The 14,526-nt window shown below is 41.4% G+C and overlaps 1 protein-coding gene and 1 pseudogene across 4 annotated transcripts in view; both read right to left on the reverse strand.

Annotated features, from left to right (window-relative positions):
• Window positions 1–12,854, reverse strand: part of LOC143284864 (battenin-like) — a 26,039-nt gene extending 13,185 nt beyond the window's left edge. For 2 of the 3 annotated variants that reach the window (XM_076591971.1, XM_076591973.1), the window contains exons 1-7: window positions 12,283–12,407; window positions 10,236–10,311; window positions 6,744–6,855; window positions 5,469–5,564; window positions 4,106–4,185; window positions 3,190–3,275; window positions 1,113–1,185 (exon numbers count right to left, since the gene is read on the reverse strand). In XM_076591971.1, the coding sequence (XP_076448086.1) occupies window positions 1,113–1,185; window positions 3,190–3,275; window positions 4,106–4,185; window positions 5,469–5,564; window positions 6,744–6,855; window positions 10,236–10,288 (500 nt within the window). In that variant the 5' untranslated portion in view covers window positions 10,289–10,311; window positions 12,283–12,407. Of the gene's footprint in view, window positions 1–1,112; window positions 1,186–3,189; window positions 3,276–4,105; window positions 4,186–5,468; window positions 5,565–6,743; window positions 6,856–10,235; window positions 10,312–12,282; window positions 12,408–12,811 lie in introns of those variants that run through there. The other variant, XM_076591972.1, reaches the window with a different exon arrangement.
• A 1,357-nt stretch (window positions 12,855–14,211) lies between these two features.
• The window catches only part of LOC143284867 (protocadherin Fat 4-like), a 44,888-nt pseudogene continuing 44,573 nt past the window's right edge, over window positions 14,212–14,526 (reverse strand). Inside the window, exon 25 of the transcript XR_013055618.1 lies at window positions 14,212–14,526. This exon is cut by the window's right edge and continues 2,106 nt beyond it. The product of XR_013055618.1 is annotated as a protocadherin Fat 4-like (transcript).

Raw genomic sequence — 14,526 nt, forward strand, 5'->3', positions numbered from 1 at the left:
GCAGCCAAACTATGTTTTCAGGGGTGTGCGTTCTGGGTATGTATAACCCACTGAACGCTGAGATGGATTACAAGATCTTTAACGTGCATATTTGATCTTCTGCATGCGTATACACATGAAGGAGGTTCAGGCACAAGCAGGTCCACACGTATGCTGAGCCTGGGAGATCAGAAAAATCTCCACCCTTTATCCACCAGATGCCATTACTGAGATTCAAATCCCGGACCCTTAGACTGAAAGTCCAACACTTTAATCACTTGACAACTGTACCCTTCAAACTATGACACAAACTATGTAAATCATATGAATTCTGAGACGAAAACGGCAAGAAAGCTGCATCAAAAAAAACAAGCATGCAAAGAAAATAACATTTCAAATGCTTAAAAGGTTGACAAAGACAGAGCAACAAGATAACGTACTTATCTCAGGAATGGTGGTCACTGTGAATGAGTAATTAACTCCAGTCAATAATGGCGTTTGATTGGCTGGCAGACGGCAGACTAATAGCGAGACATAATTGCCGCAAATTTTGGCCAAACAAATTGAGGTTAAGGGGAGTAAAAATCATAGTCCATACTTAGGACTTGAACTCGCTTTGCAGTCAGGCAAATTACCACAAGCCCACTGCTCCTCTGTAGGTGTGTATGCATGTAGGCACAGTTCTACCATGTGAATCAGTACCAATTCTGTGGCTCAAGATTTGGACTGCAAAGCTACCTCCATGCACATTGATGAAACATATGACATAACTAGTCATCTCTGGACATAGAGGACCACCACTTTGTGTGTGTGTGTGTGTGTGTGTGTGTGTGTGTGTGTGTGTGCTCTGTGTGTGTGTGTGTGTGTGTGTGTGTGTGTGTGTGTGTGCAACTGACACATGGTAATTACATCAACTCTTAAAATAAATACTTTGTACACACTGGACTCAGTTGTTAGTGTGTGTGCATCTTTATAAACACACACACACACACACTCACCCACACAATAACAATCAACCCATGTACACAACAGGAGTCAATCAGAGAGGGGCACAACACTTAATTAATGAATGGACATGAGTTCACTGTCAAGGTGGCCTTTCTGAAGATTTAATGAAAGAGAAGAGAACTCACGAGTCATAGAGAGCTGTCAAGGACAGGAAGGTGATCTCCCCTAGTCCCCCACTGCAGCTGGCACACACCACACCTGTCAGCAAACACTTCAACCATTTGATTTTTTTATTTTCATTTCGACTATTTTAATCAGTTTTATTGTGTGTGTGTGTGTGTGTGTGTGTGTATGTGTGCATGTGTGTGTGTGTGTGTGTGTGTGTGTGTGTGTGTATGTGTGTGTGCATGCTTGAGTGTGTGTGGTATGTGTTGTGTGTGTATGTGTGTGTGTGTGTGTGTTTGCATATGTTGTCTGCTGTGTAGGCATGTTTTGATTTTTTTTCTTGCTTGTGCATCCATGTGTGTGTTTGTGATGGGGTGGTGAACATGTAACCTAAGTGTGGAAAGTTTTTATGCGTCCTAAATAAATCCAGTTCATTGACTCATTCATTCTATCACCATGCACATACCACATCTGTCAGCAACAGACCCACAGACTTGCATTATCAGTGATGGGAGAATTTAACTCACTCAGTACAGCCAGTCCTCTCTTCTCCTCTACACAGACCCCTCGGATGTCCAGTGGGTGTCTGAATGACCGAACCTTTAGCTTCCGTCGTCAGAATTGTGGTATTCTTTGTCAACATTCACGTCTTCAGTATAAGAGCCTTCCGCTTGCAATATTTTGATGATGGTAATTGGGGTGAAACGCTGTTAACGTCGTCTCTTTCGCCGTTCGTATGGAAAGAGTTAAGAAAGCATGTTGGTGACAGATCAGAACATCAGTTTTGACATGAAAATCCAATATACTAGTGCCGTTTGCAATTTGACCATAAGATATTTTGATGTGCTTCTAACGCATCTGCACAGTTACTAAGCACTCTCGGAAGGGTGTGTTTGTGTGTGGTGTGGGGAGTGTGTGTGTGTTAAAATGTGTGTTTGTGTGTTTGTGTGTGCATGTGTGATCAAAACCAACAATACGACAGTCTGGTGCAATGTTCCAATATGTTATGTTTAATGAGTTCACGACCTGCATCTGTTTTCATTGTCCACATGTACCCAGACCCATCATTCGCAGTTTGACTTGCCCTTTCGCATTTACCCTTAGGCACCCCTGGTATTTCAATTGTTGAAAAAAAGTTGAAAAGAAGGAGCAGACGAACTTTTCCTGGTGCAACCAGTCAGCTAAACCTTCAAAAACAGAAGAGCTACATTTGATGATCGTACAACCTGATATCTGTACAATACACATGTTGAGCTGGTCGCTTCTAATGAACTGTTCGCAATTAGGCATACCTACACAACCTTCCGCAACCAAAAACTGCCTAAAGGAAGCACAAGCCAGAACAAATGTGTGGCACTGAGAGTTAGGCTGTCTGTTCTACACTGTTATTTGCCCATATGGTCTCTAGTATGTAAAATTTGTGTGGCTTGTAAGTGTTTTTCATCATTTTTTATGATTTTGTTTTTGTAATATGGGAACGAGAAAGAAAGCAGGACTGATGTCTATTGCACAGCCTGGCCTTATAATCCTTATGGAGCTTGATGGCTCGGATAATTTGTCATAAACTGTGTCGTTTTGCAGTTGCTGTTTTTGGGGTGGGGGGTGGGGGTTCAGATGTGACAGTTTTGTGTTCATTGCAACAGGTGCAATAGCCAAGTGGTTAAAGCGGTGGGCTTTCAATCTGAGGGTCCTGGGTTCAAATCTCAGTAACGCCACCTGGTGGGTAAAGGGTGGAGATTTTTCTGATCTCCCAGGTCAGCATATGCGCAGACCTGCTTGTGCCTGAACCCCCTTCGTGTGTATACACAAGCAGAAGATCAAATACGCATGTTAAAGATCCTGTAATCCATGTCAGCGTTTGGTGGGTTATGGAAACAAGAACATACCCAGCATGCACACCCCTGAAAATGGGAGTATGGCTGCTTACATGGCCGGGTAAACACGATCATACACGTAAAAGCCCTCTCGTGTACATACAAGTGAACATGGGAGTTGCAAAAGAAGAAAAGTTCAATGCAGCTGAATAGTTTTATTTCGCTGGGCAGTCCTGATATGGTGGCCCCGTGCGTTTGGCTGGACTGTAAGCTATTCACTTACCCAAGATGCTGAACCAGACGTCGTGAGCCAAAGCCACAATCAGGAAACTGGCCAGGGCAAAACAAATCACCAGCAGCACCCTCAGTCTGAAACATCACTGTAATGTCAGTCTGCTTCACCATGAAAAAACAAAACAACAACCCTTAAACATTCGACACAGCAGACTGATAAATTATGCTGACAACCCTTGTCCTCACACAATTAAAATTTTGTAAATCATGCTTTTCATAGTACTGTATTGTATTGTATTGTATTGTATTGTACTGTATTGTACTGTATTGTATTGTATCACTCTTTTAGTCACAACAGATTTCTCTGTGTGGAATTTGGGCTTCTCTCCTCATGGAGAGCACGTAGCTGCACTGAGAGCACCACCTTTTTTTTTCTTTTTTTCCCCCTGCCTACAATTTTATTTCTTTTCTTATTGAAGCAGATTTTTCTACAGAATTTTGCCATGGACAACCCTTTGTTGCCATGGGTTCTTTTACGTGCGCTAAGTGCATGCTGCACACAGGACCTCAGTTTATCATCTCATCCAAATGACTAGTGTCCAGACCACCACTCTAGGTCTATCTAGTGGAGGGGGAGAAAATACTGGTGACTATGGGATTCAAACCAGCGAGCTCAGATTCTCTCACTTCCTAGACGGATGCATCAGCTCTAGGCCATCACTCCACATGACGATGAAGAAGAAAGCCTGATTTGTAGAGAAAGCTGGTTCCAGACAGTTGGGCCATAAAAAAAGAAATAACGATGGAAAAAGTTCTGACAAAGGAGATACAAAGCATATGAGTACTGGATGAAGAACTACGCTGTGAGAATGGGATGAAAACACTGGATGATATCTGTAAGATACACTAGGACGTGCCAGAAATGACTGGAAAAACAACAACAACAGACAGAGAGACAGACTTACTTGTAAGGCACTTTCAGAATGTAGAATGGAGCAGTCAGTTTTATCAGCAAGGTGGGCAAAATGTCTGCCAGTAAAATAGCCTGCAAAGAGAGTCACTGTGAGTCCCGTTTTCTGTAAGGCAGTAAAGATATGACAGCCATAGGAGACAGGTGGTTGGACAACTCTCTCTCTCTCTCTGTGTCTCTGTCTCTGTCTCACACACACACACACATGGATAATTCTTTCTTTCTCCTGCTCTATCTTTCCCTAAACTGGACATTTTGTTTCCCTCCAAGTACAACCCCCTCCCTAAATCAGACTCTGCTAAGTTGGACAATTCTCTATCTCCCTACAAATGATTACCTCCTTCCTCTCTCTCTCTCCTAAACTGGACAATTTATCTCTCCCACTAAATTGCACAACACACTCCCCACCCCCACCCCACCCCCTCTACACTGGACAGTTCTTCTTCTCTCTCTTCCTAAATTGGACAATTCTCTCTCTTTTCCTAAATTGGACAATTCTTTCTTGCTCTCTCTCCCCATACAGATGTCTCTCTCTCAGTCTCTCCCTATTGGACAATTTTCTCACTCTCTTTCTTTCATTCTATCAGTCTATGTCTCTCTGACTCACACAATCAAAGGGTGAAACACATTCCAGCCACTCTTGAAGGGCTGTACACTCAGATGTGACATCACAACACTGACCAGTAAGGCATGATTGATCTGTGTGTGTGTGTGAGTGGATTTTTTTAAAATTTTAATTCTATTTTTTTATATTATTCAGTTTCCATACACACATGCACACACACTGACATATAAACACCAACTCACACATACACACAAGCACACACACACAAGCACACACACATACAACTCTCTCTCTCTCTCCCCCTCTCTCTCTCTCCACACACACACGCACACACACTCACACAGGGCTCTGCTCCTTGCAAAATGCACATATATACTATGTAGTGGGTAGTGGGTTGGAGTATGGGGTGTGTGAGTTTTAAAGTCTCTCATCAATGCTCATGTTAGCCATTTGTGTAGATGTATACATATAATTTTGAGAGCTCTCAAGGCCTGTACAGCATGCTGGGTTTATGTGTTGGTCAAGTACTGTCTCTCTGACTGACCAGTCATTATGATAATAATAATAATAACAATAATGATACTAAGAACAACACAACAACAATAATAATGATAATACTTTTAATAGTAATAATGATATCAAGAATAAGAAAGCACAACAACAACAATAAAAATAATAGTAAACATAATGATAATAATTAATAAACATGATAAAAATTATAATAGTAACAATAATAATATTCATAAAGAAGAAGACAAAGAAGAAGAAACAATGAGAAGAGCAGGCAACTCACGCCGGTGCTGATAGGGTTGCAGGACAAGTACTGTGTGTCTGGCTGACCCGTTGAATTGGGAGGACTGTCAGTGGTTGTAGAAACCGGCCTAGCTGTCTGAAAAATTCCAAGGCAGATTTTTTGGGCTTTTTAAATATATTTTTCACACTGTTTTAATGTTTTGTACAGCACCTCACAGTACTGCACCAATGACACCAAGCTGAGAATATACCAGAGTTGTGTGCTTTCCATACTGCTCTATATGGTTCAGAATGCTGAGAGTGATCTAACAAAGCTGGCAACCTTCCACACACTCACACACACACACAAAAAAAGCTCTGAAGAATCCTGTAAATCTTCTGGCCCAATACCATAGTCAATCAACAAACTACTCGCCCACAGCAATCAAGAGAACATGGAGACCTGATCATCATGAGGTGGTGGTGGAAATGGACTGGACATGTCATGTGATGTGAGCAAGGCTACATCACCTGGATAGCCCTTCACTGGACAGAAGGTAAGATGCAAGAGAGGAAGGCCAAATAACACCTGGTGCAGAACAAAGGTGAGCTCAAGACCATGAAGTACACCTGGGGTACCACTCAGAGACTGGCCCAGACAGATGAGAGTGACAGTTCTTCACTGCTGCCGTTATGATTCATTCTTTGTCGTTTTTGTTGTGTGTACTGTATACATGTAAACACTTCATTTTCTGTGCATTAAAAGACGCATGATTTAATTGTGCCAAACGACTACGCCTCAAAACACCATCTTGAAATTCATCAGGCATCTGAACTGCTTGAAAGAATGGGTATGTCATCTGCAAACATTTTGCACTAATCTACATTTCATGAAACAAGGTAAGTTGTTAACATAAGCAGAGCTTAATATTAGCCCTGGATTATATTGATTAATTAAGTTACCTGCATGCAATTAGTAAAAGCAACAATAAATATCAACAGCAAGCTAGATCCTTTTTATTTTTAAAGGTAGATCGAACAAAATTTAGTTTGAATTATATACACATAAGCATTATCACCCACACACACAATGCCTGCAGTGCATTATCAGTCTGGAGAGTGTGAGAGAGAGAGAGAAAGAGAGAGAAAGAGAGAGAGAGTGTAATATATACATATATACATATTTGTGTGTGTGTGTATGTGTGCGTGCATGCGCGCACACCCACATATGGCAGAGAGAGAGAAAGACAGAGACAGACTGAGACAGACAGACAGACAGACATGATCAAGGCCAACGACATGACGAAGAAGACAGACAGCAGAACAGAACACATACTGTGACGTTGATGATGGGCACACTGCCTCCACCCCCATCCTCCTCCTTCAAGATGTCATGGGCGGCTGTCAGCATCACGACATAGGCAAAGTTATTAGTTAATCCAAGGATCCTGAAAAAACACCACAGAAACAATCAACTTTTCTGGTAGTCTTCAGTAACTATTAAGTCAGAAAATAAATTCTGCATTGAACTGAAATGATATTCACAGCATTTACAAGAAATGGTAACCAAACATAAAAATTGTGGAGAACAAGAATGTATGAAAAATGCTACATAAAACACCATAATGATATACAACAATGTCACAAGATCCATGATTATAATTTTATGCATTTTGCCATGCATCACATGATAGTGTCAACATTATGCGCATGTCACTGATAATGTTCAAAGAAATACTTATGTAAATGATCACTGACTCCATACTGGTCAATATCTATATTGCATGACACTTGTCTTGAACTTGCATTTGCTTTCTTTGTTCATAAACCTTGATGGAGATGTTTTCATATGTACCTACAAACAAATGCGAATGAGAAAACAAACAAAACAAAACAAGACAAGAAAATACTCAACTGTCACAAATCATATGCATCAACATGCGTGTGCATGCATGCACATGTTAGTAATTTAGTGGACTTTTCAGAGAAATACTAAGACTTAGAGTAGAGACAACAGATGTCATCATCAGAATGCAGAAATACATCAATGAAATATATATAGCATGAGACATGAACGATTGATTAGAGCACTGGAACTTCCACCTGAGAGCAAGGGTTTGATCCCAGCATCTGAGCAAGATGGCAGAATGGTTCAGGTTCAGGTTCGAATCCTGCTCACACACTTTCTCCCAAGTTTGACTGTTTGAGTTTCTACCTGAGAGCAAGGGTTTGATCCCAGCATCTGAGCAAGATGGCAGAATGGTTAAGATGCTCATCTGCCAATACAGTGTCCATGAGGGTTTGGGTTCGAATCCCACTCTCGCCCTTTCTCCCAACTTTGACAGGAAAATCAAACAGAGCATCTAGTCATTTGGATGACACAATAAACCGAGGTCCCATGTGCAGCATGCACTTGGTGCACTGAAAAATAACCCATGGCAACAAAATCGTTGTCCTCTGGCAAAAATCTGTAAAAACAAACATATATGCATGCACTCAAGATCTGGCAAGTGCAGACAATAGCAGATGTGGTGTAGCATTTATGGATTTGTACAATTGCTGTGACACCTCCTTGAGCAAATGAAATTGAAACTGTGCTTTGTGAAGTAAGGGTGGAAATCAGTTTCCTGAATCTCCCAGGTCAACATATACCTGTGCACACCTGTTAGTGTCTCAATCCCCTCCATGTGCATTCATACATGTATGCAAAGAGTGAAAGACCAAATGTGTATATTACAGATCAGTTAGTCAGTCAGTTATGCCCATCACTCCCCCCGGAGCATAGGCCGCTCACAACAGTCCGCCAGAGTCCTCTGTCCTGGGCTGCCCTTTCTATTTGTCTCCAAGTGTGCCCCATCTTCTTGGTGTCTGCCTTGAGGTCATGTCACCAGGTGTTTCTTGACATTCCTCTCTTCTGTTTGCCCTGGGGATTCCATTTCACTGCCTGCCTGGTGATATTACTGTCTGGCTTCCTCAGGGTGTGCCCAATCCATCTCCATCTTCTTGTCTTCGGCTGGCAGATGGTTGGTACGTTGCCACAGGTCTGCGTTGCTGATAGTGTCGGGCCAGTGTATCTGGAGGATCCTTCTCAATCTCAGGCAGCTGTTGATGAAGGTCTGCACTTTCCTGATGGTGGTCTTTGTTGTCCTCCATGTCTCTGCTCCATACAGAAGGACTGACTTGACGATGGAGTTGAACAGCCTGATCTTCGTGCTAATCGACACCACCTTGGAGCTCCAGACGTTCTTCAGTTGCAAGTATGCTGCCCTTGCTTTGCCGATTCTTGCTCTGACGTCTGCGTCTGTGCCACCCTGCTTGTCGATGCTGCTGCCCAAGTATGTGAAGGCCTCTACCTCTTCCAGCTTGCTCCCGTGCACTGTGACTGGGTCCTCTCTTGCTGTGTTAATCTTGAGGACCTTGGTCTTGCCCTTGTGGATGTTAAGGCCGACTTGTGATGTGGTGGTTGCCAGCTCTGTTGTCTTGTCCTGCATTTGCTGGTGACTGTGGGAAAGCAGGGCCAGGTCATCTGCGAAGTCCAGGTCATCTAGCTGGTCAAGCAGTGTCCACTGGATTCCGTTTCTTCTGTCCGTTGTCGATGTTTTCATGGTCCAGTTGATTGCTTGGAGGAAGAGGAAAGGTGATAGGAGACAGCCTTGCCTGACTCCAGTCTTCACCTCGAAGCTGTTCACTGGTCTCTCGGGCCTGATGTACTTCCCTGACAGTTTCTTGCTGGTGTCATAGAGCGTCTTCATGTCATTTCTGGCTGCTGCTTCGTATATTACAGATCCCTAAGCATTCACTGGAAAATTGAACATACCCAGCAAGCACCCTGAAAACGGAGAAAGGATGCCTAAATGGCAGGGAGAAAATGATCATACATGTAAAAACCCTTAGTAGTTTTCTCTTCCCCCATCTCGGCGTGACTGCATGCATGCATGCGTGCGTCTGTGTATAAGTTTATCAAATGACAACTGTACAGACTCAACTTCATCCATGAGATTCCTACCTGTACAGCTTTTATGTATACATCAAGTATTGGATGACTGTGAATCTTTTGTACTGTTTGAATGTGTTTCATCTGACAAATCAACTGCAAAAATTTGGCCAAGCAGAGCAAACCGATAGGCCTAGTTTGCATCAGTTTGACATGGTACAGTATAGGACACCAAACAATTACTCTCTCACACACACGAAGGGAATAAAAACAGTGAAGGTGGTAACAGCTGAACTGGTAATTATTGTCAGTGTGACAAAGAGAACAGCTGAAACCCCACCCTCTCTTTAACATTGTGCCAACAACTATTGTTTTCAACTGTAATCAACTGCCTGTTCTCTCTCATCCTACCTTCCCCTCTTTGTTTTGAAATGTTAAGTAGTATATCTTCTCTATTCCATAGATTCAGACTGTTTGCATGTGTGTGTTGAGTACACAATATTAAAATATTAATTTGAGAGTGAGAGAGAGAGAGAAAGAGAGAGAGAATGAATTAGTGTGTGTGTGTGTGTGTGTGTGTGTGTGTGTGTGTGTGTGTGTGTGTGTGTGTGTGTGTGCAATATTAATTTGAGAGAGAGAAAGTGAGAAAGAATGTGTGTGCGTGTGTGTGTGTGTGTGTGTGTGTGTGTGAGTGTGTGTGGCTTTATATGTGTATATATATATATACTTTTTTTTTCTTTTTCTTTTTTTAAACAAAATCATGTGGACTTAAGACGACAAGCTACAATATTCCAACTACTGATTTCAACAAAATGCAATGACCTGTTTCACTCAAGACAAACATTTCTACTGTCAATTTGAATCCATGAAGATATAACCCAAAGTAAGACTTACCAGAAAGCACATAAGTTCCTGATCTGTCCCCCTCTTGCCAAATTTCTCTGCATTATTTCTGTAGTTTCACTCTCCACTGTAATAACAATACAATATATATACATATATGATTTAAAAAATACATAACTAAAATATATCATGCATCATAAACATTCAATTAAAACATACACACTCTCACACACACATACACACTCTCACATGTATACGCTGCCATCATGGTAAGATATAATGTATGTTTCAGTGCATATTTACTATTGATGTTACATTGCCAGGTGGCCACACACTAAAGGAGTCATTGCACTGCTGTCACATCACTTCAGTGATATTCAGTAATGCCTGTCCTGATTCAACATGTGCATGATACCACCTTGTAAGCCCCCCTACAAAGGACAATAATCACTTAGCTGAGGAACCACCCCAGTATACAAGGGAAGTTGAAACTTCAACAAATATATATAATAATATACAAATATATCAAAAAACACACACAATCGCAAGCACCTATGCACACTTTTTACGTATGTAGACAATTTCAAATATAGATGCCAGTAAGGGGACACAAATTATAATCGAAGTATATAAGTGTCTTCTTCTTCTTCTTCTTCTTCCATTGTGCGACCACAATCAACACTCTTGATTCTTATGTCACTGTTATGAAAGGGGGGCCTACCAGTCAGCGCTAAAAAAAAAAAAAAAAGAAAAAAAAAAAAAAAATTGCACTGCCAGTCTTGCTGCAACCAAGACACCCCACACAGTCTTTTTGGGTCTCCTCTCACAAGATCCCTCCACATACGTTGCCAGTCTTGCTGCCATAGACTTCACTGTCAATGGAAAAACCTGCCCACCTCGCATTCACCAACATACCAAGAATAAGCAGCGAAGTTGCAACATAGCAACTTAGCTCCCTATACCTGCCATGCATGCTGCTAAATATGTTGATTTTACTCAAAAGAATGACAAACAGGCCTTTTGAAAGGGCCTCAAACATTGCACAAGTCATCAGTATATACTCTGTCATATCTGTTCCTGCATCAACAGTAACTCGATGCAACCTGACTGTGGCAGCAAGACAGTTTGCAGACAATACAGCCACATACAGGATAATCCCCAGTCATCATGACCAAGACCAGCAACAAGAAAACTGCCATCATTTGGGTAACTGTGAGAAGAGTTGACACTTTGAAATTAGTTTCAGGAACAAGAAACCGTTCAAGTACCGTGTACAGCATGAACATATTTGGACACTGCCCTAAGTGCCAAATTCTTTAGCATCACCATCCATAAAATAAGGGTAGGTCAGATTATCACATGAACAATATGAATAGCCTGAGGAAAAAAAAAGCTGGGGCTTCTCTGATGAAATTTACTTGTACAATTAACCCTAGCAATTTCACAGCCATACAAAAATGCCCCTTGCTGGAATATGGGTCTCCTTGATCACTGCTGATGCTGTGAAACTTTTAACCTCTATACAGCAAGCCAGTGGGTTGTTAACTCATCTCTACCACGGATCTCCAATCTGGGACCTCAATACACAGAATCTGAACACTGATATAAGTAGATGAAGGCCCTAAATTGAAAGACCTTTTCTCTAGTGTAGATTGAATATAATGTTATTTTATAAGATAGGCATGCAATCAGACCTAAACAAAGTTGAGAAATAATGAGGGCCCACAAATAGGCCGCGAAGCCTAAGGCCAAAAGCCAGTCCCTATTACTACTACTACTAGAAACAAAATTTTAATGGTGGGCTTTGTGCCCCAACGCTACAGAAACACATCAACTTTGGACTGACACCAACAATGATCACCCCGACCTTCTGGTTGTGATAACAACAGCAAGACGGATTCACAACCTCATAAAATCACATGTTATCATGTTTGAAAATTCAAACCACAAATCACATGTTCAATCGCCCCAACTTTTGCCCTGCTTGCGAATACTGTGTCATTTTATCGAATGCTTGAGAACAATCTTTTTAGAGCAAAAGTTAATCAAAGCATGACAACAATAACTGTACTATTAGCCAGTGATGAAGTATCCTTACCGGTGAAGAAAGATAAGTAAAAAGGAGGGGGCTAGTGTTCTTAACACAGATTGAAGGAGACATCAACTTCCACTGTTTTACTTTCCGAACAAGCAGACGACAAAAAGGGCGGAAAGACGTCATCATGTTATTGTCAACCAATCAGAGAAGTGTACAGGAAAGCCCATGTTGGATCCATTGTTGTGACTGTGAAAGAGAAACAATTCGAGTCATCACTCGTTTCAGATGGATAGTTAAAAATAAAAATAAAAAAAATTAAAAAATGACGTGGTTCAAAAGGCCTCCATATAATACAAAATGCTGGAACAGCCATACGCACCCCCATCCCCACCATGTGTATTTTCTGTTTCGTTCTTGAGAGCCATTAAAGCTTCGCCTTTGGTTTTCTCAGTTTTATATTTGCTCTGTACATGCACGAAATGCATATATCGCTGAGTCATATAATGTTATCGATGTTAAGTTTATATTAATACATTGACTGCCGGATAGGATGCTGGAAGCTCTATTATTTTACAGACAGTATCCCTACCTTCTGGAAATTCTATGCTGGAGTTTCCATTCTTTTACTGTTCTATATATTTGTTTCCGGTCGGTCACGGTCGTTTGCCTTGCTGGTTTATTCCCCCTCCCCCCCCCCCCCCCCCCCCCAAAAAAAAATCAAGTCTTGAATGTGTATTTTTTGTAGTGATATTGTCTGTTCTTAAGACGACTATGTAAGATGTCTGTTTATCTTCTTTTTTTTATATTCAAACTATCTTGTGACTGCGTGATATGCTGAGTTCTGTATTGATCAGTGTATTTTTTGTCACCGACTTTGTACACGGCCTGAGTGTGTTTGTGCATGAGGAATATACTAGTATCTACGTTCCGGACGCTTAATTAATTGCTCCCGTTTATGTAGGTAAGGAGTATGTGATGTTATTTTGTAGCAAGCCTGGTACTAGGAAGGAATAGAAACTTTTGCTGTTCTTTATTCCTGGGGTTGAGAGCAGAGACGGAGACAGACGGAGCCTCAGTCAGGAAATTAATGTTAATGAACTGAGGTTGATTTATGTTTGTTGGTTTTTGTTTTGTTTTTGTTTTGTTTTTTTGTTTTGGTTTTTGTTGTTGTTCTTGCTTTTTTTGCTTTATTTATTTTTTAATTATTTTTTTGTCTGGAGGTGGGAAAGGGGAAGAGATTATACGCACGTACACTGATTATGTGTACACCTACATACACAAAGCATATTTTGTCCCTTTTTTTTTTTTTTTGCAGTGGAGTTAGGCAATGGAGGGGGACATAAGAGAGAGGGAGGGAGGGAGAGGGGGGGAATAGAGAGCCGAGAGAGAGGGAGGGAGAGAGAGGGGGATAGAGCCGGAGGGGAGGGGGGCCGAGCCGGAGAGGGGAGAGAGAGACAGACAGAGACAGAATGAAAAAAAATAAGGAAGATAAGGAGAGAACAAGGAAAGAAAGAAGACAAGAAAGTCAGGAGAAATGTCGCGAAAACATTGAAGAAAAACATCAATTTTGTGGTTGTCGAGATAAGGAGAACCGCGTTTGAAATCAAAGGGAACAAACCCAGATACTCGTAAATAGCAGATGGGATTCTAACTCGATAGCCTCCCATGGACTTGGACATAGCCCTCCAGTTCATGAATTCTCTCCAGGTACCCCATCCCCATTCACTTCCCCGTGTGTGTGTGTGTGTGTGTGTGTGTGTGTGTGTGTGTGTGTGTGTTCAGTGATATCTATCGATCTATTTATCTATAATTATGTGACATACTAGACTGAGAGAAACACACACAGTAACACACACACACACACGCACACACATACACACACACGCACATGCATACATACGCACGCGCGCATACACATACACACGCACGCGCGCACGCATTGACACACACACACGCGCACACAGAGAACTCAAAGTCAAATTTGAAAATTGTACTTAGTGTGCCATACCACTTTTTTTTCACGAGTTTCCATCAGCAGACTGTTCAATATTCGAAAGAAAACACACAGAACCCACCAATGCTCACACTATAACACACAGAACCCATAAATACTCACACTGTCAAACATGAAATTTATCAATGTCCACACCATTACAAATAAAAACCAGTCACTATTCACACCATCACAAAATGAATAGAATTCACCAATATTCACACTAACACACACATAACTCATCAATATTTACACTATAACACACAGAACCCTTCAATACTCACACTGTCATAAATAAAACTTTATCAATA

Source organism: Babylonia areolata, chromosome 8, assembly GCF_041734735.1.
Source record: "Babylonia areolata isolate BAREFJ2019XMU chromosome 8, ASM4173473v1, whole genome shotgun sequence".
NCBI classification, from domain to species: Eukaryota; Metazoa; Mollusca; class Gastropoda; order Neogastropoda; family Buccinidae; genus Babylonia; species Babylonia areolata.